The sequence below is a fragment of the Scyliorhinus torazame genome, chromosome 8 (genome assembly GCF_047496885.1).
Source record: "Scyliorhinus torazame isolate Kashiwa2021f chromosome 8, sScyTor2.1, whole genome shotgun sequence".
In the NCBI taxonomy this organism is placed as follows: Eukaryota; Metazoa; Chordata; class Chondrichthyes; order Carcharhiniformes; family Scyliorhinidae; genus Scyliorhinus; species Scyliorhinus torazame.
The window spans coordinates 196,833,105-196,859,020 of record NC_092714.1 but is presented as its reverse complement, the minus strand read 5'-3'; the positions used below and the strand labels follow the sequence as shown (position 1 = coordinate 196,859,020).

The 25,916-nt window shown below is 45.8% G+C and overlaps 1 protein-coding gene across 2 annotated transcripts in view; it reads right to left on the bottom strand.

The window, feature by feature from the left end:
* Nucleotides 1–25,916, bottom strand: part of LOC140428329 (uncharacterized) — a 199,923-nt gene that overhangs the window by 12,361 nt on the left and 161,646 nt on the right. For both annotated transcript variants that reach the window (XM_072514684.1, XM_072514683.1), the window contains exon 12: nt 7,817–7,969. In XM_072514684.1, coding sequence (XP_072370785.1) covers nt 7,817–7,969 — 153 coding nt within the window. The remainder of the gene's footprint in view (nt 1–7,816; nt 7,970–25,916) is intronic.

Here is a 25,916-nt window from a genome sequence, read left to right as displayed (position 1 = left end):
TCCATAACTTCTCCCAATTCTAGTGGTGCTTCCAGCACCTGCTTGCTATCTTTCCCCACAACTGGCATGTCTAGTCCATCGAAGAACTGTTTCACCCCCAAGTCCCCTACTAGGGGATCGGAGGTGAACAGCCTCCGATAGAAGGTCTCAAATGCCTCATTGACCTTTTCTGGCTCTGCTACTAGTTTGCCTTTGCTATCTCTAATCTGAGCTATTTATGATTGGTCCTTTATAAAGTTGTGCATTAGTATCCAAATTATAAAAATCTGCAAAAAATCCTCAGCAAAAAACACACATGATTTATATCTGCAAACACAAAAGAAAGAGGACGTTCTGCTTGCTGTGGGCACTGACACCATAGAAATGATTATGAAGATTTCTTCTACTGAATTTGCAGCAAAATAATAAAATCACTCTTTTCAAATACGTTTGTGATTTTACTCGGAATATTGATCAATGGAAATCTTCATAAACATATTTGTTTATTTATTGCTCAGAGCATTATAACAACTCTTACTTCTGGATAGTGACAGTTGATTAAAGTATCTATAAATTACAAATTGTGTCATAGTAAATAAGTTCATAATTTAATCTATTTACACTATCTGTTATGAATGCTTTAAATATTTGGCTGTTTGTAATCATGTCCACAGTAATATATTGGTTTACAGACAGCAATGCTTAGCAGCCTCATATTGCATTGATGGTTCTGGGACAGTGAAGTCATAAGTGCTCCTGTGAAACAAGCATTCAAATCATCTTGTAGAATGCTCTGCATTCATCTTCAACCATCCTCAGTTTTCTCTAATGAATGGGTCTACTTATTCCGCTGTAATTCGGATACCCTCTCACAAACTGATCAAGTCTGGGAGAATGGGAATAGGCTGAATAGGTTAATGAGCACAAACCACTGCTCAAAGACCATTGTTGCCCTTAAGGGTGTGGCAATTTTCTTATTGAAAGATCCAAATCCCTGATTCAAACAAAGAAGGCCACGGGACATTAGCATTGCAACAGATAGTGGCCTCATGTGCCTCTGTAGTCAAACTGGATCACAAAGTCATAATCACAGTATTTCCTATCAACTAATTTTTTCTGTGTTCCCCCACAAAGAGGATCTGAAGTTGTGGCCTGGTATCAAATGTTCAGTTTTGAGAAAAACATCTTCAACTTCAGTTTAGGAACACATCAATAATGATGTGTTAAAATGTAGATAATAGTTTGAGTCTGGTACCAAACTGACTCTGCACAGCCTTGAGTAATACTTTTAGCAGTATATGGGGAGAATGAATGGAGGATTGTGCATACATGCTAATATATATGCAGAGCTCCACTCACCAATATTCAAATGGCAGATACATTTTTAATGATTATGAATTGTTGAAGGACCAGTCATTTCAATGAGCCCAAATTTAACTCTGTACAAAATGTGTTTTGCGTGAGTTAAAATTGAGTCCTTAGTGTTCATATTTTTTTAATGTTAAAACTAAGCTTAAAAGGTTTATAAATGTTACATGGGTGGCATCAGCTATAGTGCTTCTGTGTGAAATTCCAGCTGTATTAGGCTATCTCCTGGTGACAGTCACATGTACCTCTCAGAATTGAGTGCAGCTGGAGATCAGCAGTTGCACTCCTGAGCTCGAGATGTGATGTGTCACGGTATGATATCCCAGGACAGATCCTGCCATTCTTACAGCTTAACTCAGAGCTCATAATTTTTAAAATGTCATGCTACGTATGAACAAAATCAAGAGGGAGAGAGAGAGAGAGAGAACATTGCTGGCACCGTTTCTTTACTCATTCATGGGTGAGAGTGTTGCTGGCAAGGGTCATCATTTTTCACCCACTCTAAAATGCCTTTATAACTCCCCCTGAAATGACTTAGCAAGCCACTTCATTAAAAGTTAATCCCATTGCTGTGGGCTGGGTCTGGAGTCACAGATAAGCAAGCGCAGATAAGGGCAGCAGATTTCCATCCACGAAGAACCTTAGTGAAGTGTGGTATTATAGGTATTACAGTACCTGAGAGGCTAAAGGACCATTGGTAGAACCTGTATGCTTGCTATTGGCTAGAGTGTATAATAGCTCCGCCCTGATAGGCGGGGTATAAGAACCCATGCCGCCCCAGCAGCCCTCATTCTGTACCTGAGCTGCTGGGAGAAACGTCTAGCTTATTAAAACCTTCAGTTGGTCTACAACCTCGCTTTAGTGGCCATTGATCGTGCATCAATTTGGTAAGCTAGAATTTTAAGAAGAAAGGATGGAGCTCCGAATCAAGCCGGAGTGTCTGCAACTTAGCCCCCACGCGGCGAACTCAGCAGCAATCTTTAAGCACTGACTGGTGTGTTTTATAGGGTACCTCGAGACGGCCGAAAATGCACTCACGGGAGAGCAGAAACTGCACGTCCTGCACTCAAGGGTGAGCCCGGAGATTTACACCCTCATCGAGGAAGCGGAAGACTTTCATGCAGCAATCGAGGTGCTAGAAGGACACTATATCCGCCCGGTAAACCAGGTCTACATCCGGCACCTGCTTGCAAAGAGACGGCAAACCCCTGGGGAATCGTTGGAGGAATTCTACCACGTACTCCTGGTGCTGGGAAGAAGCTGCGGCTGCCCATTGGTTTTGGCAAGCGAACACACGGAACTCTTCGTCCGGGACGCTTTCGTGGCAGGTATGCTTTCATCACAAATCCGCCAGCGCCTGTTAGAGAAGGACACCCTGGGTCTCAGGAAGGCATGGGCCCTTGCAGGCTCCCTGGACGTGGCCTCCAGGAACACCCGCACCTATGTTCCCGACCGCGCGGCAGCCCCCTGGGCAGCATGGAACCCCACAGCGGCCGACCCCGAGACTTCCCACGTTCCCCCGCAGGCCTGCGCTGCAAAGCGACCTGGCAACCCCGAGGGGCCCTGCTGCTACTTTTGCTGGCAGGCCAAGCACCCCCGCCAGCGCTACCTGGCCAGCGCATCCACCTGCAAGGGAGGTGGCAAAAAGGGCCATTTCGTGGGGGTATGTCAGGCCCGAGTGGTGGCCGTGGTCTCCAGCGGCGAATCCGAACCACCACCACAAATTTCTCCATGGGCCCCGTGTGGCCAGCGGTCGCCGCCACCCCCATATCCCAGGGCCACGTGCGGACCACTGGCACCGCCATATTGTTCCACGGATGCCACGCTTGAGGGATGGGCACCGCCATTTTATGCACCCCATCCATGTGCGACCTATGGGGGACGCCATCTTGGATGAACCCCCAGGACCGCAGCTCGGCCGACCACACATTGCCTGAACAGAATTCCCAACTACTGCGACTGGCCTCGGTGACTCTGGATCAGTCCCGACCTCGAACACTCTCAACCGCTACGACGAACATTTTCATCAACGGGCATGAGATGTCCTGCCTAATTGACTCTGGGAGCATGGAGAGCTTCATACACCCCGACATGGTGAAGTGCTGTTCCCTCCTCATCCACCCTGTTAATCAAAAAATCTCACTGGCCTACCGGTTCCCACTCAGTGGAGATAAAGGGGTTTTGTGTAGCAACCTCACAGTCTAGGGAAGGGAGTTCAAAAATTTCCGTCTCTACGTCCGTCCCCACCTCTGCGCGGCTACACTCCTGGGTTTAGACTTCCAGTGTAACCTTCAAAGTCTGACCATCCAATTTGGTGGCCCTATAACCCCGCCCCCCCCTTTACTGTCTGCGGCCTCGCGACCCTTAAGGTCGACCCGCCTTGCCTGTTTGCGAACCTCACCCCCGATTGCAAACCCGTCGCCACTAGGAGCAGACGCTACAGTGCCCAGGACCGGATCTTTATTAGGTCAGAGGTCTCAAGGCTACTGAGGGAAGGGGTCATTGAAGCCAGTAACAGCCCCTGGAGAGCTCAAGTAGTGGTGGTAAAGACCGGGGAGAAGCATAGGATGGTCATCGACTACTGTCAGACCATCAACAGGTTTACGCAGCTGGACGCGTACCCCCTCCCCCGCATATCTGACCTGGTAAACAGGATTGTGCATTATAAGGTCTTCTCCACGGTGGATCTCAAGTCCGCCTACCACCAGCTCCCCATCCGCACTAGTGACCGCACATATACTGCCTTTGAGGCAGACGGGCGGCTCTATCACTTCTTAAGGGTTCCCGTTGGTGTCTCTAACGGGGTCTCGGTCTTCCAGTGCGTGATGGACCGAATGGTTGACCGGTACGGTTTACGGGCAACATTCCCGTATCTCGATAATGTCACCATCTGCGGCCACGACCAGCAGGACCACGACACCAACCTCCGGAAATTTCTCCAGACTGCTAAAATCCTTAACCTAACATACAATAAGGATAAATGCATGTTTAGCACCAACCGTCTAGCCATTCTTGGCTACGTAGTGCGAAATGGAGTTATAGGCCCCGACCCTGAACGCATGAGCCCCCTTATGGAGTTCCCACTCCCTCACTGCTCTAAGGCCCTAAAACGCTGCCTAGGGTTTTTTAGCTACTACGCCCAGTGGGTCCACAACTATGCGGAAAAGGCCCGTCCCCTGATCCAATCCACAGGTTTTTCCCCTGTCGATAGAGGCCGCCAGGCCTTCAGCCGCATCAAAGCAGACATTGCAAAGGCCACGATGCACGCCATCGACAGGTCCCTCCCCTTCCAGGTCGAGAGAGATGCGTCCGACGTAGCTCTGGCGGCCACCCTCAACCAAGCGGGTAGACCCATGGCTTTCTTCTCCTGTACCCTCCATGCTTCCGAAATCCGCCACTCATCAGTCGAAAAGGAGGCCCAGGCCATAGTAGAAGCTGTGTGACATTGGAGGCATTACCTGGCCGGCAGGAGATTCACTCTCCTCACGGACCAACGATTGGTTGCTTTCACGTTCGATAATGCACAGCGGGGCAGCAGGGCAAGATAAAAAACGACTAGATCTTGCGGTGGAGGATCGAACTCTCTAAGAATGATATTCATATAAACATATCATGGTGCAAACGCACACACACACTGATGGACAGATCAACGGACCAATCAACACACACGCAACATCACCAGTGAGAGCACACGCACTATAAAACAGGGAACACCACTGTTCCCGCTCATTCAAGCAGGAGATAGCTCAGAGCACAGAGCTCACAGCGTGTCACTCAGACATACACCATGTGCAGAGTGCCTCTCTAAGATAGTGCAAGGGCTGGGTCCACAGGTTAACTGGTAAAGTACGAACCACAGCCACAAGTATACAGTAGATGTTATCAAGAATAATAAAACAGAGTTGTACCATCTACAACCGGGTTGGTTCGTTTGTATAGCGCAACACCCAACACGACACTCTCCACCTACAACTACAAGATCTTGTATCGTCCCGGGAAGCTAAACGAGCCTCCTGATGCCCTGTCCCACGGCACATGTGCCACCGCACAAGTGGACCGCCTCCGAGCCCTCCACGAGGACCTCTGCCACCCGGGGGTCACTCGCTTTTTCCATTTCGTCAAGACCCGCAACCTGCCCTACTCCATCGAGGAGGTCAGGACGGCCACCAGGGACTGCCAAATCTGCGTGGAGTGCAAACCGCACTTCTACAGGCCAGAGAGAGCGCACCTGATAAAGGCTTCCCAGCCCTTTGAATGCCTCAGCATGGACTTCAAAGGCCCCTCCCCTCCACCGACCGCAACACGTACTTCCTGAACGTGATTGACGAGTACTCCCGGCTCCCATTCGCCATTCCCTGCCCTGACATGACCGCCTCCACCATCATCAAGACCCTCCATAGCATGTTTGCACTGTTCGGGTTCCCCGCTTACATACACAGCGATAGGGGGTCCTCCTTTATGAGTGACGAACTGCGTCAATTCCTGCTCAGCAAGGGCATCGCCTCGAGCAGGACTACCAGTTACAACCCCCGGGGTAACTGACAGGTAGAGAGGGAGAACGGAACGGTCTGAAAGACCGTCCTACTGGCCCTGCGGTCCAGGAACCTCCCAGTCTCCCGCTGGCAAGAAGTCCTCCAGGATGCCCTCCACTCCATCCGGTCACTACTTTGTACAACCACCAATCAGACACCTCATGAACGTCTCCTTGTCTTCCCTAGGAAGTCCTCCTCTGGGACCTCACTCCCGACCTGGCTGGCAGCACCCGGACCCATCCTGCTCCGAAAACACATGCGGGCGCACAAGTCGGACCCGTTGGTCGAGAGGGTCCATCTGCTCCAAGCGAACCCCCAGTATGAATACGTGGTGTACCCCGACGGCCGACAAGATACGGTCTCCCTACGGGACCTGGTGCCCGCCGGAACTCCACGCACATTCCAGGCACCAGTCCCACCCTCCCCTCCACTGCAGCACCTTACAGGAGGATCGGTCCTTCCGCTGCCCCTGTCTAGGCCCACCACCCACCGACGCCCCCCGCAGGCGCTCCCTTCCCAGGTCAGCTGTTTTCCCCACCAGCGCCGTCTGGGGGTGACGAAGCTGCCATGGAGATCGAAGCCACGCTCCCGAAGTCACAGACGTCCGAGCCTCCACTGGAGTCACCACCGAGGCTCCGACGATCACAGAGGACGACCAGGGCCCCCGATCGACTGATTGCTTCATTTTAACTGTAACCTGTAAATATAAAACACCAAATGTACATAGCTACCAGACTTGTAAATTGTTACTAAACACTGTACGGAGGTATTGCGGTACCTCCATAACTAATCATACCATGTTGTTATGTTTTGTAGTTTCTGGCCACCACCGCCGCCGGACTTTTTTTTAACAGGGGGTGAATGTGGTATTATAGGTATTACGGTACGTGAGAGGCTAAAGTACCATTGGTGGAACCTGTATGCTTGCTATTGGCTAGAGTGTATAATAGCTCCGCCCTGATAGGAAGCCGTGCCGCCCCAGCAGCCCTCATTCTGTACCTGAGTTGCTGGGGGAAACAGCTAGCTTACTAAAGCCTTCAGTTGGACTACAACCTCACTTTAGTGGTCATTGATCGTGCATCATGAAGCAGGTGAGTTTCTGAAACAATTCAGTATTTATGTGGTCACCATTACTGATACTAGGCTATTATTCCAGGTTTAATTATTTCGAACATAGGCATCAGGAAGAGGCCATTCGGCCCGGTGAGCCTGCTCCGCCATTCAATATGATCATTGCTGATCTTCCACCACAACACCTTTTCGGCCTGCCCCTATATTTCTTAAATCCCTGAGCACACAAAAGTCTGTCAATCTCTGTCTTGAATATTCTAAACAACTGAGCATATACAGCATGTGCCAGGACAGAGAGTTTCTTTGTTTTAATTGTATTTTAAAAAAAATTTTGAGTACCCAATTAAGGGGCAATTTAGCATGGCCAATCCACCTACCCTGCACATCTTTGGGTTGTGGGGCCGAAACCCATGCAAACACTGGGAGAATGTGCAAACTCCATATGGATAGTGACCCATGGCTGGGATCGAACCTGGGACCTCAGCGCCGTGAGGCAGTACTGCTACTCACTGCGCCACTGTGCTGCCACATGGACAGAGCGTTTCAATGATTCACAACTTTTTGATTTCCCAACTGCCATTTTACAATCTGAGTTTATCTCTCTGGATCATTAGGATTACCAGGTCAGGGACATAACCGCAATGTTACTCTTCGCTAAATTGGAGTGAATCCGATTTAATCAGAATCAAATACGCTGTGGAGGAATTGCTGGATATAGATCACTGCACTGTTTTTCTTTTACTGCAAAGGTTTTTAACAGACATATCTGAACAGCAATTGGCAGACCCCTCGGCATTGATCATGCATTTTGCACCAATGGCCAGTTTCTCACGGTTTAGCTTACAGCAGAATAGATCTCAGCTTACCTTAGTCAGGGAGGAAAGACAAAATCCTTTTGCCTTTGCTTTGCCGGCATTTGTGTTCAAGAAGTTACCAACTGCAAGGAGATACTCGAGAACGGAAACAAACAATTTGCTGTCCAGCAACTGAGAACATGCTTTGATTTTCTGCCTGATCAGCTGGAACAAAAGCAAGATGAGAAGATTAATGGGACTTCATGCCACTCGAAACTCAGAATCACGGACAACAAACCAACCCCTATTTTCAGCATTTCAGCTGACCAAAGTCGGAAATACAGGTCAGAGCTGTGAAAAATGAACTGAAACACCAAACTTGAAATACGTCATTTTAATTTTTTTAAAATCAGGTTGGTCTGCAGAAGACCGATTAAACACATTCCATTTCTATGTTTTTAATGACTGACCTTGTCGTTTTATTCACCAGTGGAACTATAAACTATATCAGTTTTTCCATGTGCTATTGTAGGTCATCAAACCCTATTCGAAATGTCATGATGGACCAGATGTTGGTGGTGAACATCCAGAAGTAATTCGGGTAAATGCTGACTCCAAAACATTTAATATGAGCACTTGAAATGCTGTAGCATACAAGGCTGCAAACCAAGAGCTGGGAAATGAGATTCGAATAGATAGGTGTTTGATGGCCGGTGCAGACATGATGGGCCGAAGGGTCTTTTTCTGTCCTGTAAAACTCTATGACTTTATGACTAAGTGAAAGTCCAGTGTGGAAATGGAAGCAGCAACTCTCTAGTTCACATGGAAAGTCTGGTACATGCTCTGTAAGACTAAGAGTGAACATAAAACCATCACGATTGTTGGACTGCAAGTATTAGCTGTTAAGTAATGGGTTAAGAGACATTGCAATTAGTTGTCTCATTTATGTTAAATATCCATTAATTGACACTGATATGTAAAGGGGCTTCAGGTGGCCTCAGGGATCAGTGTTGGGCCCACAACTGTTCACAATTTACATAGATGATTTGGAGTTGGGGACCAAGGGCAATGTGTCCAAGTTTGCAGACGACACTAAGATAAGTGGTAAAGCAAAAAGTGCAGAGGATACTGGAAGTCTGCAGAGGGATTTGGACAGGCTAAGTGAATGGGCTAGGGTCTGGCAGATGGAATACAACGTTGACAAATGTGAGGTTATCCATTTTGGTAAGAATAACGGCAAAAGGGATTATTATTTAAATGATAAAAATTAAAACATGCTGCTGTGCAGAGAGACCTGGGTGTGCTAGTGCATGAGTCGCAGAAAGTTGGTTTTCAGGTGCAACAGGTGATTAAGAAGGCAAATGGAATTTTGTCCTTCATTGTTAGAGGGATGGAGTTTAAGACTAGGGAGGTTCTGCTGCAATTGTATAAGGTGTTAGTGAGGCCACACCTGGAGTATTGTGTTCAGTTTTGGTCTCCTTACTTGAAAAAGGCGTTCTGGCACTGGAGGGTGTGCAGAGGAGATTCACTAGGTTAATCCCAGAGCTGAAGGGGTTGGATTACGAGGAGAGGTTGAGTAGACTGGGACTGTACTCATTGTAATTTAGAAGGATGAGGGGGGATCTTATAGAAACATATAAGATTATGAAGGGAATAGATAGGATAGATGCGGGCAGGTTGTTTCCACTGGTGGGTGAAAGCAGAACTAAGGGGCATAGCCTCAAAGTAAGGGGAAGTAGATTTAGGGCTAAGTTTAGGAAGAACATCTTCACCCAAAGGGTTGTGAATCTATGGAATTCCTTGCCCAGTGAAGCAGTTGAGGCTCCTTCATTAAATGTTTTTAACATACAGATAGATAGTTTTTTGAAGAATAAAGGGATTAAGGGTTATGGTGTTGGGGCCGGAAAGTGGAGCTGAGTCCACAAAAGATCAGCCATGATCTCATTGAATGGTGGAGCAGGCTTGAGGGGCCAGATGGCCTACTCCTGCTCCTAGTTCTTATGTTCTATTGTATAGTTAGAGTTTTGTGCAAAAGCTGTTGGAATGAAATAAATGTGTGTTTGTGAAAAAGGGACGGAACTTTAGACTCTTTTGAAGGGTTGAAAGATACAACTTTTCCAGATCAAACCAAGGAGTGAGTGAGAAAAGAAAAAAAATGGGATATATGGCTGAACCGAGGATAGAGATGGCTGGATATGACTATCCTCCCTTATTTTCTGAAAGGGAATCATACGACCAATGGAGAAGTGCAGTAGTTATGTGGACTAAGGTAACTGCTTTGGGAAAGAGAAAACAAGATATTGCATTGGCTCTTTCTCTACCATATGACAGTAAAATCCGAAACAAAGTGCTTTCTGAGCTGGTATTGGAAGAGTTAGACTCAGAAGGAGGTCTGGAGACCTTATTACATTATATGGATAAGATTTATAAGAAAGATGATTTGTTAAGTGCGTATGAAGCATGGTCGGATTTTGATAAGTTCCGGAAAATGGAGGATATCTCCATGGAAGACTATATAATGGAATTTGGCAGATTATATAAAAGGCTGCAGAAACACAACCTGGAATTTCCACAATCTGTGTTGGCCTTTAAATTACTTGACTGTGCTAGAGTGAGCAACATGGATAGGCTCCTGGTTTTGACAGGAGTTCAGTTTCTGATAAGGATACCTTATTCAAACAGATGACAAAAGCTTTACAAAAGTTTCTGGGGAAACATTCGATTCCGATGGCTCCGATGACCCAAATAGGTCAGCCTGCAATAAGGCAGAATATGGAAGATACACTACTAACAGGAAGCGAAATCGTATGGTTACGAACAGGGCTCAAGACTATAGAAGGAGACCGAGACAAGGAAATTATGAAGGCAGAAACCCAGTTAGAACCTACAATAGGAAGATGAACCCCAGAAATGCATGGCGCATGATAAATCGATGTTTTCGATGTGACTATCAATACCAATATGCTTTTAACTGTCGAAAACGTTATGATAGATTGTTTGAAGCGACACATGACGTGGAAGAATCAGAAGAGGAAAAAGATAGTGACCAGAAAGAAGGCACTGTCCTATTGACAAGCAGTTTTACGCCGGTAATGAAGGTGTTGGTTGCAGAATCCTTCAACTGTGCTGTATTGGACAGTGGCTGCACATCTACTGTGTGTGGAATTGACTGGTTAAAATGTTACCTGGACTCTTTGAATGCTGAAAATCATAACAAGGTCAAGGAATTTGAAAGTTCCACAAGTTTCAGGTTTGGAGATGATAATACTCTGAAGTCGCTGAAAAGAGTGGTGATCACTTGCAATATTGCCGGAGTGAATTATTTCATTAGCATGGATGTTGAATCAAGTGAGATACCTTTGCTTCTGAGCAGACCATCGATGAAGAAAGCACACATGAAACTGGATATGGAACAGGATAAGGCAACAGTTTTTGGAAAGACAGTGGGCTTACGATTTACACAGTTGGGACACTATTGTATTCCATTACTGACAAATAATATTTCAAGTAGAGTGGTTAAGGATGTGTTATGGCAGTTGAAAATGGGACTTTAGCTGATAAAAAGCTTGTGGTATTAAAACTGCATAAGCAATTTACACATCCGTCTCCTCGGAGGCTGAAAAATGTATTAAAGAATGCAGGGGTAAGGGATGATGACTATACTAAACTGATAGAACAGGTTAGTGACAGCTGTGAAGTTTGTAGGAAGTACAGAAGAACACCAGCACGACCGATAGTAACCCTACCTTTGGCCAGGGATTTTAACGACATTGTGGCCATGGACCTTAAGATCTGGGATAAAGCAAATAATATATTTATTTCACATTTTGTAGATTTAGCAACCAGATTTAGTCAATCAACGATTGTACGAAGTAAAGATAAGAGAGTAATTCTGGATCAAATCGTGGAAAAATGGATAGGGACAGGAATGGTTCCACCGGCAAAATTCCTTACGGACAATGGGGGAGAATTTGCTGATGATGAGTTTAGGGATACGTGTGAAAACATGAATATCAGAGTTATAAATACGGCTGCAGAAAGCCCATTTAGTAATGGTGTCTGTGAAATAAATCATGCTGTCATCGATGTCATGCTTTGGAAAATTTTGGCGGATCGACCAAATTGCAGGCTAAATTCAGCTTTAGCATGGGCAGTACATGCAAAGAATTCATTGCAGATGGTTGGGGGCTATTGTCCTTATCAATTAGTGTTTGGTAGAAATCCTAAAATTCCGTCCATTTTGGATGACCAGCCTCCAGCTTGGGAGGGGGCTACAATTAGCTCTGGTTTTGCTGAACATTTAAATGCATTACATAGCAGTAGAAAAGCTTTTTTGGAAGCAGAAGTCTCTGAAAAAATTCGCAGAGCTTTAAGACACAACGTATGGCCATCAGATGCCGTTTTTCAAAAAGAAGGCAAGGTATACTATAAGAGACAATTCTAATGAATGGAAAGGCCCAGGGAAGATCATAGGCATAGATGGCAAAATAATTATTTTGCAACACGGTAATCAAACTGTTAGGGTACATTCATCATGGATAATGGGTACAGATTACACATTTTCAAATTTAGACAGAGCAGACAGACATGACGAGGAACCAGAGTCATCTGGTACGCATGTGTTACAGAACTATGAGGACCAATTAACTGATATAGACAGGGTTTCTATGGAGGAACACAACACTTCTGATGAATTAGAACAGGCCATTTTTCCCAAAGGGCAACTGCCAAAAGTTGGTACAAAAGTGACATACTTGCCTGAAGGGTCTAGTCAATGGAAGGATGCAACTGTTATTAGTAGAGAAGGGAAGGCCACTAGAAAGTATAAACATTGGTTGAATGTACAGCATTCACGGGAAGGAGTCCAGACAATGGATGGGAAAACAACGTTCAAAAATGGAGGGCACAGAAACGCAGTGCCACTTCAGATAGTACATCGGATAGTGAACAGGTCCACAGGAAAAGGTCGAGAACTATTGAAAGGACATCCCACAGCAGAAGGGAAAGATCAAGCAGTAGCAGTACAGAACGAGATACCAGGCGGGAGAGGAGACTTGGTTTATCAAGATCTCGGAACATGAGTAAGACTACGAATACTAATAGGAGTAGAAGCCCACATGCATGTGAGATTTTGGTGGCTTCAAATAAATTAGATGAAAAAGTTATCAAAGAAGCTAAACAGCAAGAATTGCATAGTTGGAGTGAATTTGGGGTATACACGGAAGTACCAGATAGGGGACAAAGAGCTCTATCCCACAGATGGATTTGCTGGAAAAGGTTCTTCCGGATGGAACTTATAAGGCAAAGGCTAGGCTTGTGGCAAGGGGATTTGAAGAAAACTTAGAAGATCAAGATTTAAGGGTAGATTCACCTACAGCAGGAAAGGTTATTTTAAAGATCTTCTTGGCTCTATTAGCCACAAAGGCATGGGAATGCAAATCTACAGATATAAAAGCTGCCTTTTTGCAGGGGCATAAGCTCCAGAGAGACATTTTTCTCCGTCCTCCTAAAGAAGCAGCTAACACAGAAGGGGTACTCGGGAAATTGAACAAATGTGTATATGGATTAAATGATGCATCTAGAGTCTGGTATTTTTCGGTAAGGTCAGTTTTGTTAAAGTTAGGCTGTTGCCAGTTGAAAGCAGATCCAGCAATGTTTTACTGGCACTATAAAGGAAATCTTTCTGGCATTTTTATGATGCATGTCGATGATTTTTTGTGGGGTGGGACTAGTGATTTTGAAGCTATTGTAATCTCTGGTTTGAGGAAAGAATTCAGGGTTGGAAGTCAGGCTTCCGGTGCATTTAAATATATTGGACTGGAAATTGGACAGACTAAGTTATTGGCAACTTTACGTCAGCAATCTTATTTGGAAAGCATCAGCCCAATAGCAATTAGTCGTGGCCGAGTTTCACAAACGACGCAATGGTTTCAAAGATAGAAAACGAGCAACTGCGAAGTTTAATTGGGCAACTGAACTGGTTAGGTAGACAGACTAGACCAGACATGAGTTTTGATGTCTTAGAGTTGAGTACAAAAATGAATGATTCCAAAGTGGAAGACATAATAAGAGCAAATAAAGCGTTGGCCAAACTAAAAATGCAGGAGTGTGTTTTGAAGTTCCCGGTTTTAGGTGACCTTAGGCACTTGAAACTCATAGTTTATGTGATGGGGTTTCAAGCGCAGGAGGTTTTATAATTTTCCTTTTGGGGAACAATGGTAAATGTTGCTCACTTGTGTGGGAAACAAAGAAAATAAGGAGAGTGGTAAAAAGCACTTTGGCTGCTGAGACGTTAAGCCTTGTAGAGTCGGTGGATATGGCCTTTTATATAAGTATGATATTGACAGAAATTTGGGGATTTGGGTAATATACCTATTGACTGTCACATTGACAATAAATCCCTGTGGGAAAATGTACAGTCTACAAAAAGTGTCAATGAAAAGAGTTCACGGACAGACATCGCAAGTTTGAAGCAGATGTTGGACAGAGGGGAAATAACAAAAATTAAATGGGTCGACAGGAGCTATCAACCGCCAGACTGTTTTACAAAAAGAGGGGCGAGTTCACAGAAACTTTGGATATTGTTAATGAAGGGCGCTTGTTTCTGTGACTGTTTTTTTTTTCTTTCTCGTCCAAATAAAAAAAAGGGGGTGGAAATCATGTGTGTGTTTTTGAGTTTCTTGAAATTTTGTTTTCACCTAATTATTATTTTTTTTCCAAGGAAGGGGAGATTGTTAAGAAATGGGTTAAGAGACATTGCAATTAGTTGTCTCATTTATGTTAAGTATCCATTAATTGACACTGATATGTAAAGGGGCTTCAGGTGGCCTCTGTCAGGTGATGTATAATTAGAGTTTTGTGCAAAGACTGTTGGAATGAAATAAATGTGTGTTTGTGAAAAAGGAACGGAACTTTCGACTCTTCACATCACAGCAACTAAAACGTCTAACATTAGCAGGGCTGTGTGCTCCTTTCTAGACTCTTGTCTAGAATCCCTCGGAACAATTTTTCTCCACTGATTTCTATTCTCCAGTTCCCCCCACTACCTGTCCCATTGAGAGGGCAGTCTATGTTCTGATATCATCTATCTGTGCCATTCTGGCTCTTCTTTGTGCATGTATTCAGATGTTTTTCCTCTCAGTAACTCTTTTTCCAAAAACTCCCCTCCTGCTCACACCTAACCATGCAGTAACTCTGAATTTACCCATAAGCAAAAGGAAACAGACTTCTAGACAACGTTAATGCATTACAATTTGAACAAAACAAACTCGCTATTTTTTCCAACAAAAACAAACTTATACTGCTCCACACAGCTCCTCCCTCCCACAACAGTGTAAAACTGACCCTATTTTCAGTTCTCTCCCGATTTGACCGAGTCATCCAGACTCGAAATGTTACCTCCCTTCTCTTTCCACAGATGCTGTCAAGCCTGCTTTCTGTTTCAGATTCCAGCATCCGCAGTAATTTGCTTTTATCGTTATTTTTTTCCACCTGAATTCAAATGCTCATAAAGTAAAGCCACTTCTGAATTTGGTGTCATACTGTTTGCTGGTCAAGTTGTGGGTACTTTGATGGTCAAGCATATTTTTTGGCAATGCTGGGGACATCCAATATTACTGCAAGATACTCACAGGTCACATACATCATTTTTACATTCAGAGTAAAGCCTCCATCTCTCTTGCCAAAGAGCATGCTTTTTTAAGAGTATGACAGAGTTGTCCCACTGGCAGAACAGACAGGTGTGGGAGAACAAACAAGAGGAAAAACGTATTTGACCTCATCTTCATCAATCTACCTCTCACAAATGCATCTGTCCATGGCAGTATCAGCAAGTGTGACCACTATAAAATTCGTACAGAGATAAAGTCCAATATTTCCACAAATGATGCACTCCACTGTGCGAAACGGGACAGATTAAGATCAGAATGGGCATCCATGAGGTAATGTAGGCCATCGACGGGAAGAGAATTGCATTCAACTACAATCTGAAATCCCATTGCCTGGCATATCCCTCATTGTAAAATTGCCATCAAGACAGGGAATCAATCCTCATTCAATGAAGAGCGCAGGAGGACATGCCTGGAACATCAGTAGGCATACCTAAAAATGAGATGAGAACTTGGTGAAGCCACAACACAGTCTACATGCATGCTAAACAGCAGAAGCAATGTGTGATAGACTGAGTGAAGCAATCCCATAACCAATGGATCACATCAAAGCATGGCACTCCTGTCACATCCAGTCATAAATGGAGTTTGACAAATTAACAAGTAATGGAAGGAGTCTCTCAGAATATCCCCATTCTCATTGATGGTGAAGCTTAGCATATCTTGCAAAAGACACAACTGAAGCATAGGCAACCATCTTCAGCCAGAAACGTTTAATGGATTATCCATCTCGGCCTGGTCCTGAGGTCCCCATCATCAATGAATTTGATTCATTCCACGTGAACTCAAAAAATGACTGAGCCCACTTGATGCAGAAAAGGCTATAGACCCTGACTTTGTGCTGAAAACTTGTGCTTCTGAACTAGCTACATCTTTATACAAGCTGTTCCCGTACAGCTACAACACTATCATCTATCCAACTAGTGGAAAACTGCCCAGATATATCTTATCTAGAAAATGCAGGATACATCCGATCCAGCCAATTATTGCCTTATCACTCTACTTTCAACCACTAGCAAAATGATGGAGGGTGTGTTTAACAGTACAGTCAAACAACGCTTACTCAGCAATAACCTGCTCTCCAAACCTCAGTTTCGGTTCAGCCAAGATCACTTGGCTCAAGGGCAGCACGGAGGCACTTTGGTTAGCACTGCTGCCTCATGGCGCCGAGGTCCCAGGTTCGATCCCGGCTCTGGGGCACTGTCCGTGTGGAGTTTGCATATTCTCCCCGTGTTTGCGTGAGTCTCGCCCCCACAACCCAAAGATGTGCAGGTCAGATGGATTGGCCATGATAAATTGCCCCTGAATTGGAAAAAATGAATTGGGTACTTTAAATTTATTTTTTAAAATGATCACTTGGCTCCGAACCTCATAACAGCCTTGGTCTCAATGTGGACAAAAGAGCTGTTCGCACTCTATCCACATCCAGGGAGGGGAGGGGGAGGGTGGGTGGTAGCACAATTACCATTAATTAGAAACTGAATGGAGCAGCCACACAAATACTGGCTGGAATTCTCCGGTCATTTGGATTCTCTTTTCCCACTGGCAGCGCACCCCCGCCCGTAAGTTTCCCGATGGCATGGGCGGCTTCAATGGGAAATCTCAAGTGGCGGGAAGAGAGAATCCCGCCGCCAGCGAATGGTGCGTCGCCGAGAAACACGCGGCTGGGGGACCGTGAATCCTGCCAACTGTGGCTACAATAACAGGTCAAAGGTTGGGAATTCTGTGACAAGTAACTCATCCACCGACGCTCAAAAACCTATCTGCCATCTACAAGATGCAAGTCAGGAGTGTGATGGAATACCCTCTACTGGTCTGGATGACTGCAACTACAACAACACCCAAGAAGTTTCACACCATCAAGGATAAAACAGTCCATTTAATCAGCATCCTATTTACCAGCTTAAGCATTCAGTCTCTCCACCACTGGTGGACAGTGGCAGCAATGTGTGCCACATACAAGATGCAGTTTAGCCTGGAAATCCTCTACCACTCAAAATAGTAGGGACAGAAGATGCATGGGAGCACCACCACCTGCACGTTCTCCTCCAAGCTATATAGCACCCTGATTTGGAAACGTATTAGTGTTGCTTCACTGTTGTTGGGTCAAAATCCTAAAACTCCCTCTTTGACTGCAACATAGGTGCTCCAATAAGATACAGACTGCAGCGGTTTAAGAAGGAAGCTCACAACCATCTTCTCAAAGATAATTAAGGACGGGCAATAAAAGCTGGTCTTGCCAATGATGTTCACATCCCATGAATTAATTTTTAAAAACTTTCTATCTTGTTGTTTTGATGTGAAATACCAACAATATAACAAACTGTAGATATTGCATGCATACACATACACACACACACACACACACACACAGACATGTATGCAAGTCAGCAACAGGAAAATGCCCTTGGCTAGATTTAATGAGGTGCTTGAATCCCACTCCCGCCCCTGCAACCCCCAATGAAAGCGTTGGGCGTAATGGGAGCCCCTCCAGGGAAATAACGGCTGCCCACAGCCATTTAACAGCCAATAGGCAATTAACAGATGGGAAGGGGGCTTCTGCTCCTCAGGGACAGGAAGTCCCACCCCAGAGAGCTGCCAGCCGATCAGAGGTTGTCAGCTCTCCAGGTACCAAGAGTGCCTCCGGAAGCAGTGGCCAGGGATTGTTGCTCGATCTCTGGAGAGAGGTAAATGTGGATGGGCTACCAGGCTGCTGGGCACAATAGAGAAAGACCGTGGGGGGGAACCTGGTGTGGTTACACTTGTGGGTGCCCTCCAATGGGACTGGGGGCTTGTTAAGGAGAGAGATATCCTCACCTTCCACCAGCATACTCAAGAACACCTGTTAGGAAAGAGTTAATGTTCCCTAGTACTTAATTTAGTCGTTGATTCGTGAATCAACTCCAGCCTCCCGAATTGCCTTGATCCACTACAGTTCGCCTATCGCTGCAACAGGTCCACAGCAGACGCCATCTCCATGCCCCTGCACCCAACCTGGAACACCTAGATAACAAAGACACCCATGTCAGGCTCCTATTCATCGAGCACAGCTCAGCCTTCAACACCATCATTCCTACGAAACTCATCTCCAAACTCCGTGGCCTTGGCCTCGGCTCCTCCCTCTGCGGCTGGATCCTGAACTTTCCAACCCACAGGCCACAATCAGTAAAGATAGGCAACAACACCTCCTCCACGATCATCCACAACACCAGTGCCCCACAAGGCTGTGTCCTCAGCCCCCTACTATACTCCTTATACATCTATGACTGAGGCCAAATTCCCCTCCAACTCGATTTTCAAATTTGCTGATGACTCCACCGTAGGGGTCGGATTTCAAACAATGACGAGACAGAGTATAGGAATGAGATGGAGAATCTGGCGAACTGGTGCGACGACAATAATCTCTCCCTTAATGTCAACAAAACAAAGGAGATTGCCATCGACTTCAGGAAGCGTAGTGGAGAACATGCCCCTGTCTACATCAATGGGAACGAAGTAGAAAGGGTCGAGAGCTTCAAGTTTAGATCACCAACAGCCTGTCCTGGTCCCCCTATGCTGACACTATAGTTAAGAAAGCCCACCAACGACTCTACTTTCTCAGAAGACTAGGGAAATTTGGCATATCAGCTACGACCCTCACCAACTTCTACAGATGCACCATAGAAAGCATTCTTTCTGGTTGTATCACAGCTTGGTATGGAGCCTGCTCTGCCCAAGACCGCAGGAAACAACAAAAGGTCGTGAATGTAGCCCAGTCCATCACGCAAACCAGCCTCCCATCCATTGACTCTATCTATAATTCCCGCTGCCTCAGAAAGGCAGCCAGCAGAATTAAAGACCCCATGCACCACGGACATACTCTCTTCCACCTTCTTCCGTCAGGAAAAAGATATCAAAGTTTGAGGTCACGTACCAACCGACTCAAGAACAGCTTCTTCCCTACTGCCATCAGACTTTTGAATGGATCTACCTCGTATTAAGTTGATCTTTTCTCTACACCTTGCTATAACTGTAACATTATATTCTGCAGTCTCTCCTTCCTTCCCTATCTATATGCATTGTTTGTACAGCATGCAAGAAACAATACTTTTCATTGTATACTAATACGTGTGACAATAATAAATCAAATCAAATTTGGAATTGGGGTTTTAATTGTTTAATAGATTGCACTTGTTGTTAATAGACTGCACCAGTATATAAAAGGGATTCAGGTGGCACTATTTTGTTGTGGAGAGGTGATGACTGACCACAATAAACTTGATGTCGAAGGTGTCAAGACTTACTTCCTGGTTCTTATTATAGAGTTACCAATGGAGTTTAACAAGGCTGACTGCACAGTGTGGGTCTTTCTCCCTACTTGTTAAATCCAGCAGCAATGGGAATTAATAAGTCACATATAGGTCTCAATTGGCCGACTGGCAGATGGGCCACCTGATGCCACCCTCTCCCACTGCTTGTGTGTGTGGTGGGAGCAGAGGCGGGCAGAGATGTGGCTGGCAGATCACCTGATCGATTTAACATGCCCCTTTGCCTTTAAATTGGCCGGCAGTGGAGTATTAAATTCTGTTCCCTTTGTGTGACATACTCCTATTCTTGACAAATAGCATTTAATCTGATTTAAGGAATGTCCTGTAGCTACGCTAATATTTTGAAAAGTTCACAAACCTCTCTGCTGATATTCCAACCAGAATTCTCGAATCGGAAACCAAAACTTTGACGTGATTTTTAAAATGTTCTGCTTACACTGGCATGGTTATAATTAAAATCTCACAAATAAGTGAACTAAAGTTCATGGCAAATCATGGAAAAACATGTTTGCAACTTGAAGAGTATCTGTTTTGGGTGCGGATTGTGCATATACCTGGAAATAATGAATATATTACAGATTCTTCAGATATCTTCCTGAAACCACTATAAGTTGAAGAGTTGGTTCGAAGAGAATCTTTAATGAGTACAAACTGTGCATGTGATTTCTTCATTCAGGTGTCTTTAGTTACAGCCACGCCATTCTGAAGATTAATATTTCACGGCACAAATATTTGCTGTGAAAGGCACTGAGCACGGACTACTTCAAATTCCAATTTCTCAAAAGGATAAGTAAAACATTTCTCCTTAGTTCTTATAATGCTATGCCTGACTTTAAGTAATAGAATAATTAATCTAGATGGGATCCGAGACAATTGAGCCTCACTGTCACCCTGATCCAATTTAGTACAATGTTCACTTATGGTTAACTCTCAGAGGAGCATGGCGTGTTTGCAAACTGCATTCAAAATTATTTCTGGGCTAGAATTTCACTGCCAGCTTTATGCATCAGCATCAGTAATGTTTTTTGAAAGATATCCTGTGTTCAGTATTTCTAGAACATCTAAATTTGCCTGTGAATGCACTTAAGAGGAGCAAAGAATTCTCACAGCCCAGGATGCCGCAGTCATAGCAGACAGATGTGATCTCACTCATTGGTCAGGAAACCCAGGAACACCCTTTCCAAACCATTCCCATGAGCTTTGGAAAGATAAGCAGGACAATCTAGATAGAAAGGCCCCAGCACATAGAGAGGAAAGCACAAAGGAGGGTGCAAGAAGCCCCCCTGCAGGCAGAAAAAAAAACCTTGGAGACCAGTGTGCTCCCATTGTAATAAAAGAGACCAGGAGGGAAGACTCTTTTTTTGCCATGGGCAGCCAATCTCTTTGTTGCTCCTTCCCCCCCTCCCCCCCCCCCCCCCCCCCTGCTTGATGGTGAGAGGGCTCTCCACTTCTTCTTTGAACAGAGGACCAAGCCGTCTCCATTCACCAGCACCCTCCTCCAAATGGCTGAAATTGTTCTCACATTCAACACCCTTTGAGTACTGGCCAGGCCTGCCTTTCTGTGGGATATGTAGAACATTCCTTGTACCAGTCTAATTCAGATCACCTCTCGCATCTTTTGTTCCTGGTGCACTGATGACTGTATCAGTGCCATTTCTTTCTCTCACCCTGAAATGGAAAATTTCCACCAACTTTGCTTTCAATTTCTACACTTTACTCACCTTCACATGGTCCATCTTCCCTTCCTCAACCTCTCTCTGTCTTACTTTCGGGGAATAGGCTATCAATCAACAACCACTATTCGCGTCTCTCACATATGTACATACAAACACACAAATTAGGAACAGGAGAAGGCCACTCAACCCCTCGAGCCCGCTCTGCCATTCAATTGGATTATGGCTGATCTGCTTGTAACCGTGTACCAGAACAGTCGCCAGAATGCGGCGACTCGGGGCTTTTCACAGTAACTTCATTGCAGTGTTAATGTAAGCCTATTTGTGACAATAAAGATTATTTAAAAAAACCTCAGCCCCACATTCCTGTCTACCCCAATAACCTTTCATCCCCTTCTTAGTCAAGAATCTATCCAGCTCTGTATTAAAATTTTCAAAGAATCCGGGTCGGGATTCTTTCAGCCCGGGGCCGGGCCGGAGAATCCCTGCGACCGGCGCGAATCGCGGCACGCCACCCTGATGCCGACATGCGATTCTCCGGAGAGCCTTTGGCGCCGGCGTGGTTGGTGCGCCGCCGGTCGGGGGCCACTCTATGCGGCCGGCCCGCCCATTCTCGCCCGGGATGGGCCGAGCGGCCGTCGTAAAAACACCGAGTCCGGCCGGCACCATCCACACCTGCTCTCAGCCGGCGGGAACTCGGCGTGGAAGGGTCGGGGGGCGGCCTGTGGGGAGGGAGGGGGGGGGACTGACCCCGGGGGGCCTCTGATGTGGCCTGACCCATGATCGGGGCCCACTGATCGGCGGGCATGCCTCTTTGGCTGGGGGCCTCCTTTCTTCTGCGGCGGCTTCTGTAGCCCTACGCCATGTTGCGTCGGGTCCGGTGCGTTGAAGGAAGCCACTGCGCATGCGTACATTGGCGCCAGTGCCACTGCGCATGTGCGAATCCCACGGAGCCCAGTTGACGCCGGGATCAGCAGCTGGAGCGCGTGAACCACTCTATTGCTGTGCTGGCCCCCTGTAGGGGCCAGAATTTCCGATCCTGAGGCCGTGTTGACACCATTGATAAACGCGACGGCGTTTCCGACGGCGTCAACACTTACCCTTAGGATCACAGAATCCTGCCCCGGCTTCCACTGCCCTTTGAGTAAGTGAGTAAGACTCACGACCCTCAGAGAAGACATTTCTCCTCATCTTTGTCTCATTTGTCCTGCCTCTGGACTGGTTTAAAATCTGTTCATTTCTAAATTTATTCCATTCTGACGACAGGTGGTCAACCTCAAACGATAAAGTTCACCACAAATGTTGCCTGATCTGTCCAGTAGTTCCTGCCTTCTCTGTTGTTATAGAATCAAAGAATCATAGAATTTACAGTGCAGAAGGAGGCCATTCAGCCCATCGAGTCTGCACCGGCCCTTGGAAAGAGCACCCGACCCAAGCCCACACCTCCACCCTATCCCCACACCTCCACCCTATCCCCGTAACCCCAACTAACCTTTTTTGGACACTAAGAGAAATTTAGCATAGCCAATCCACCTAACCTGCACATCTCTGGACTGTGGAGGGAAACCGGAGAACCCGGAGGAAACCCACGCAGACACGGGGAGAACGTGCAGACTCCGGACAGACAGTGACCCAAGCCGGGAATCGAACCTGGGACCCTGGAGCTATGAAGCATCCGTACTAACCACTGTGCTACCGTGCTGCCCATGTGCAAATGGACTAGAAAGTCATGGCTTGGAAGAGATACCACGTTAAATTTATATCACCACACGTTGCTGGATGATTTGCAATGCTCCTGCATTAGCTTTGCAAAAACAATGGGCTGAATTGTCTGCTGCATTGGGAACTCCGCTAACAGCTGTGGATGATCCAGCGTCGGGCAGAAAACGGGATTTGGATCCGTTTCCAATGCTCCAGTCTCCAACTGGCTTCAGTATTGAGGTTCGTGGCCCCCACCAGCCGAAGGATGCAAATTGGTCATTGAGACCTATTTGCATCCTATTAACCGTCCGGGCACCACATTCTCCAAGCCCTCGTGATTCTCTGGTCCGGGAATCACGTGGGCGAGAATTGGTGCAGGTGTTGACACGTGTGGACCTGACGTGGTGGACCTTGTGGTGGGCCAAGGGAGTAACTCATTAAGGGGGTTTCCCCCAAAGTCCATCGGAGGGCCACCCTCTGCCCCACAAGCAAGACCTGCCCATCTACCTCCAGCAGACCCCCAATCGCCCCCTCACCAGAGACCTCCTAATAAAAGAGCTCCTCAACAGAGACCCCCTAATTAAAGAGACCCCCAGCAAAGTCTCTCCCATAAGAGAAACCTATGTCTGGAAGCCCGTCATAATTGAGTTGCCTGTCTGGAAGCCCCTGAGAAGTTAATTAGGGGGCCTCTTTCTTTCATTCAGGGGTCTCTGGGGAGTGCAGTGGGGGCCTAGGGTTACCCCCCTAAATGTGGTGGGGGAAGGCTGGAGTGACCCAGGAAATCCCGGGGGAGGTGGGCAGAATTCCGTTGCGGGGTGGGGGAGAGGGGTTCATAAGTTCATAAGAGTTCATAAGATATAGGAGCAGAATTAGGCCATTCAGCCCATCGAGTCTGCTCCGCCATTCTATCATGGCTGATATGTTCCTCATCTGCTTCCTCCAATGTTACAGGCCAAGAGCTAGATTAAGAAATCAACCACAGCATCTCCTCCCTAGAACACGGCCTGGGAGTGGGAGAACACAATTTAGCCTCTCGAGCCTAACACCCTCAATGTGATCATGCCTGGTCCCATCCTGGCCTCAAGTCCAAGTCTGTCTAACTCCTCCTTAAATTTGCTCACTTTTCCTGCATCCAACGCACTCTGGAGTAGCAAATTCTACAGATTCACAACCGTTTGGGAGAAGTAGTGTTTCCTTAAATCTGTTTTAAATTTGCGACCTATTATTCTAAGATTATGACCTCTCATTTTAGAATGCCCCACACGAGGAAGCATCAGCTCCACGTCCACTTTATCCATATCTTTTAGCATCTTGTATACCTCAATTAGATCTTCCCTCATTCTTCTAAACTCCAGAGAGTATAGGCCTAAACTGTTCAATCTCTCCTCATACGACAAACCCCTCATCTCTGGAATCAATCTAGTGGACCTCCTCTGAACTGCCTCCAATGCCACTACATCTTTCTTCAAATAAGGGGACCAAAACTGTGGACAATAAACCAAGTGTGGTCTTATCAATGCCTGTACAGTTGCAACAACACTTCCTTACCTTTACACTCAATTCCTTTTGCTATAAATGCCAACATTCCATTTGCTTTCCGTATTATCTGCTGAGCACCTGCATGCTAGTTTTCTGTGACTCATGCAGGAGGACACTCAGATCCCTTTGCATCGGAGCACCCCGAAGTCTCTCCCCATTTAGATAATAAGTTGCCTTTCCATTTTTTTGACCAAAATGCATGACCTCACACTTATCCATGTTAAACTCCATCTGCCACATTTTGGGCCACTCTCCGAACCTAGCTATATCCATTTTTAAGGTTCTCATTTCCACATTGCAACTTATTGTCCCACCTATTTTTGTGTCATCTGCAAATTTGACTACAGATCCTTCTATCCCTTTCATTGATATAGATTGTAAATAGCTGGGGCCCAAGGACAGAACCCTGTGGCACCCCACTAGTTACATCTTGCCATCCAGACTCTCTGTCTCCTGTCTGTCAGCCAGTCTTCTAGCCAAGCTAATAAGTTACCCCTAATCCCATATGATCTCACCTTGTGAATTAACCTTCTGTGTGGCACCTTATCAAGAGCCTTCCAGAAGTCCAGATATACCAGATCTACAGGATCCCCATTATCCACTTTGCTTGTTACATCTTTGAAGAACTCAAGCTAATTAGTCAAACATGATTTGCCCTTCATAAAACCATGCTTGACTCTGATGGATAGCGCTTTGGCTTTCCAAATGTCCTGATATTACGTCCTTGATAATTCATTCCAATAATTTTCCAATAACAAATGTTAAATTAACTGGTCTGTAATTTCCCACATTCTGCCTCCCTCCCTTTTTGAATAAGGGCGATACATTAGCATTTTCCCAATCCACTGGAACCTTTCCCGTGTCCATGGAATTTTGGAATATCATAACCAATGGTTTCACTATCTCTGCTGCCACTTCCTTTAACACCCTAGGATGTAGGCCATCAGGCCCTGGGGACTTGTCTGCCCTCAATCCCAAGAGTTTGTTGAGTACTGTTTCCCATTGCTGCTGTGTGTTCCAAGTTCCACCCTTTCTATTACCTCTGAATTGCCGTTCCTATAGGAATGGTACTAGCGTCCTCCACCGTGAAAACTGAGGCAAAACATTAATTCAGCATTTCTGCCATTTCTGTGTCCCCCATTATTAACTCACCCATTTCATCTTCCAAAGGGCCAAAATTCACCTGAGCGACTCTCTTCTCTTTTATGTAGAAACTTTTGCGGCCATTTTTGTTATTCTGTGCTATTTTTCTTTCGTCATTTATCTTAGCTTTTTTTATTACTTT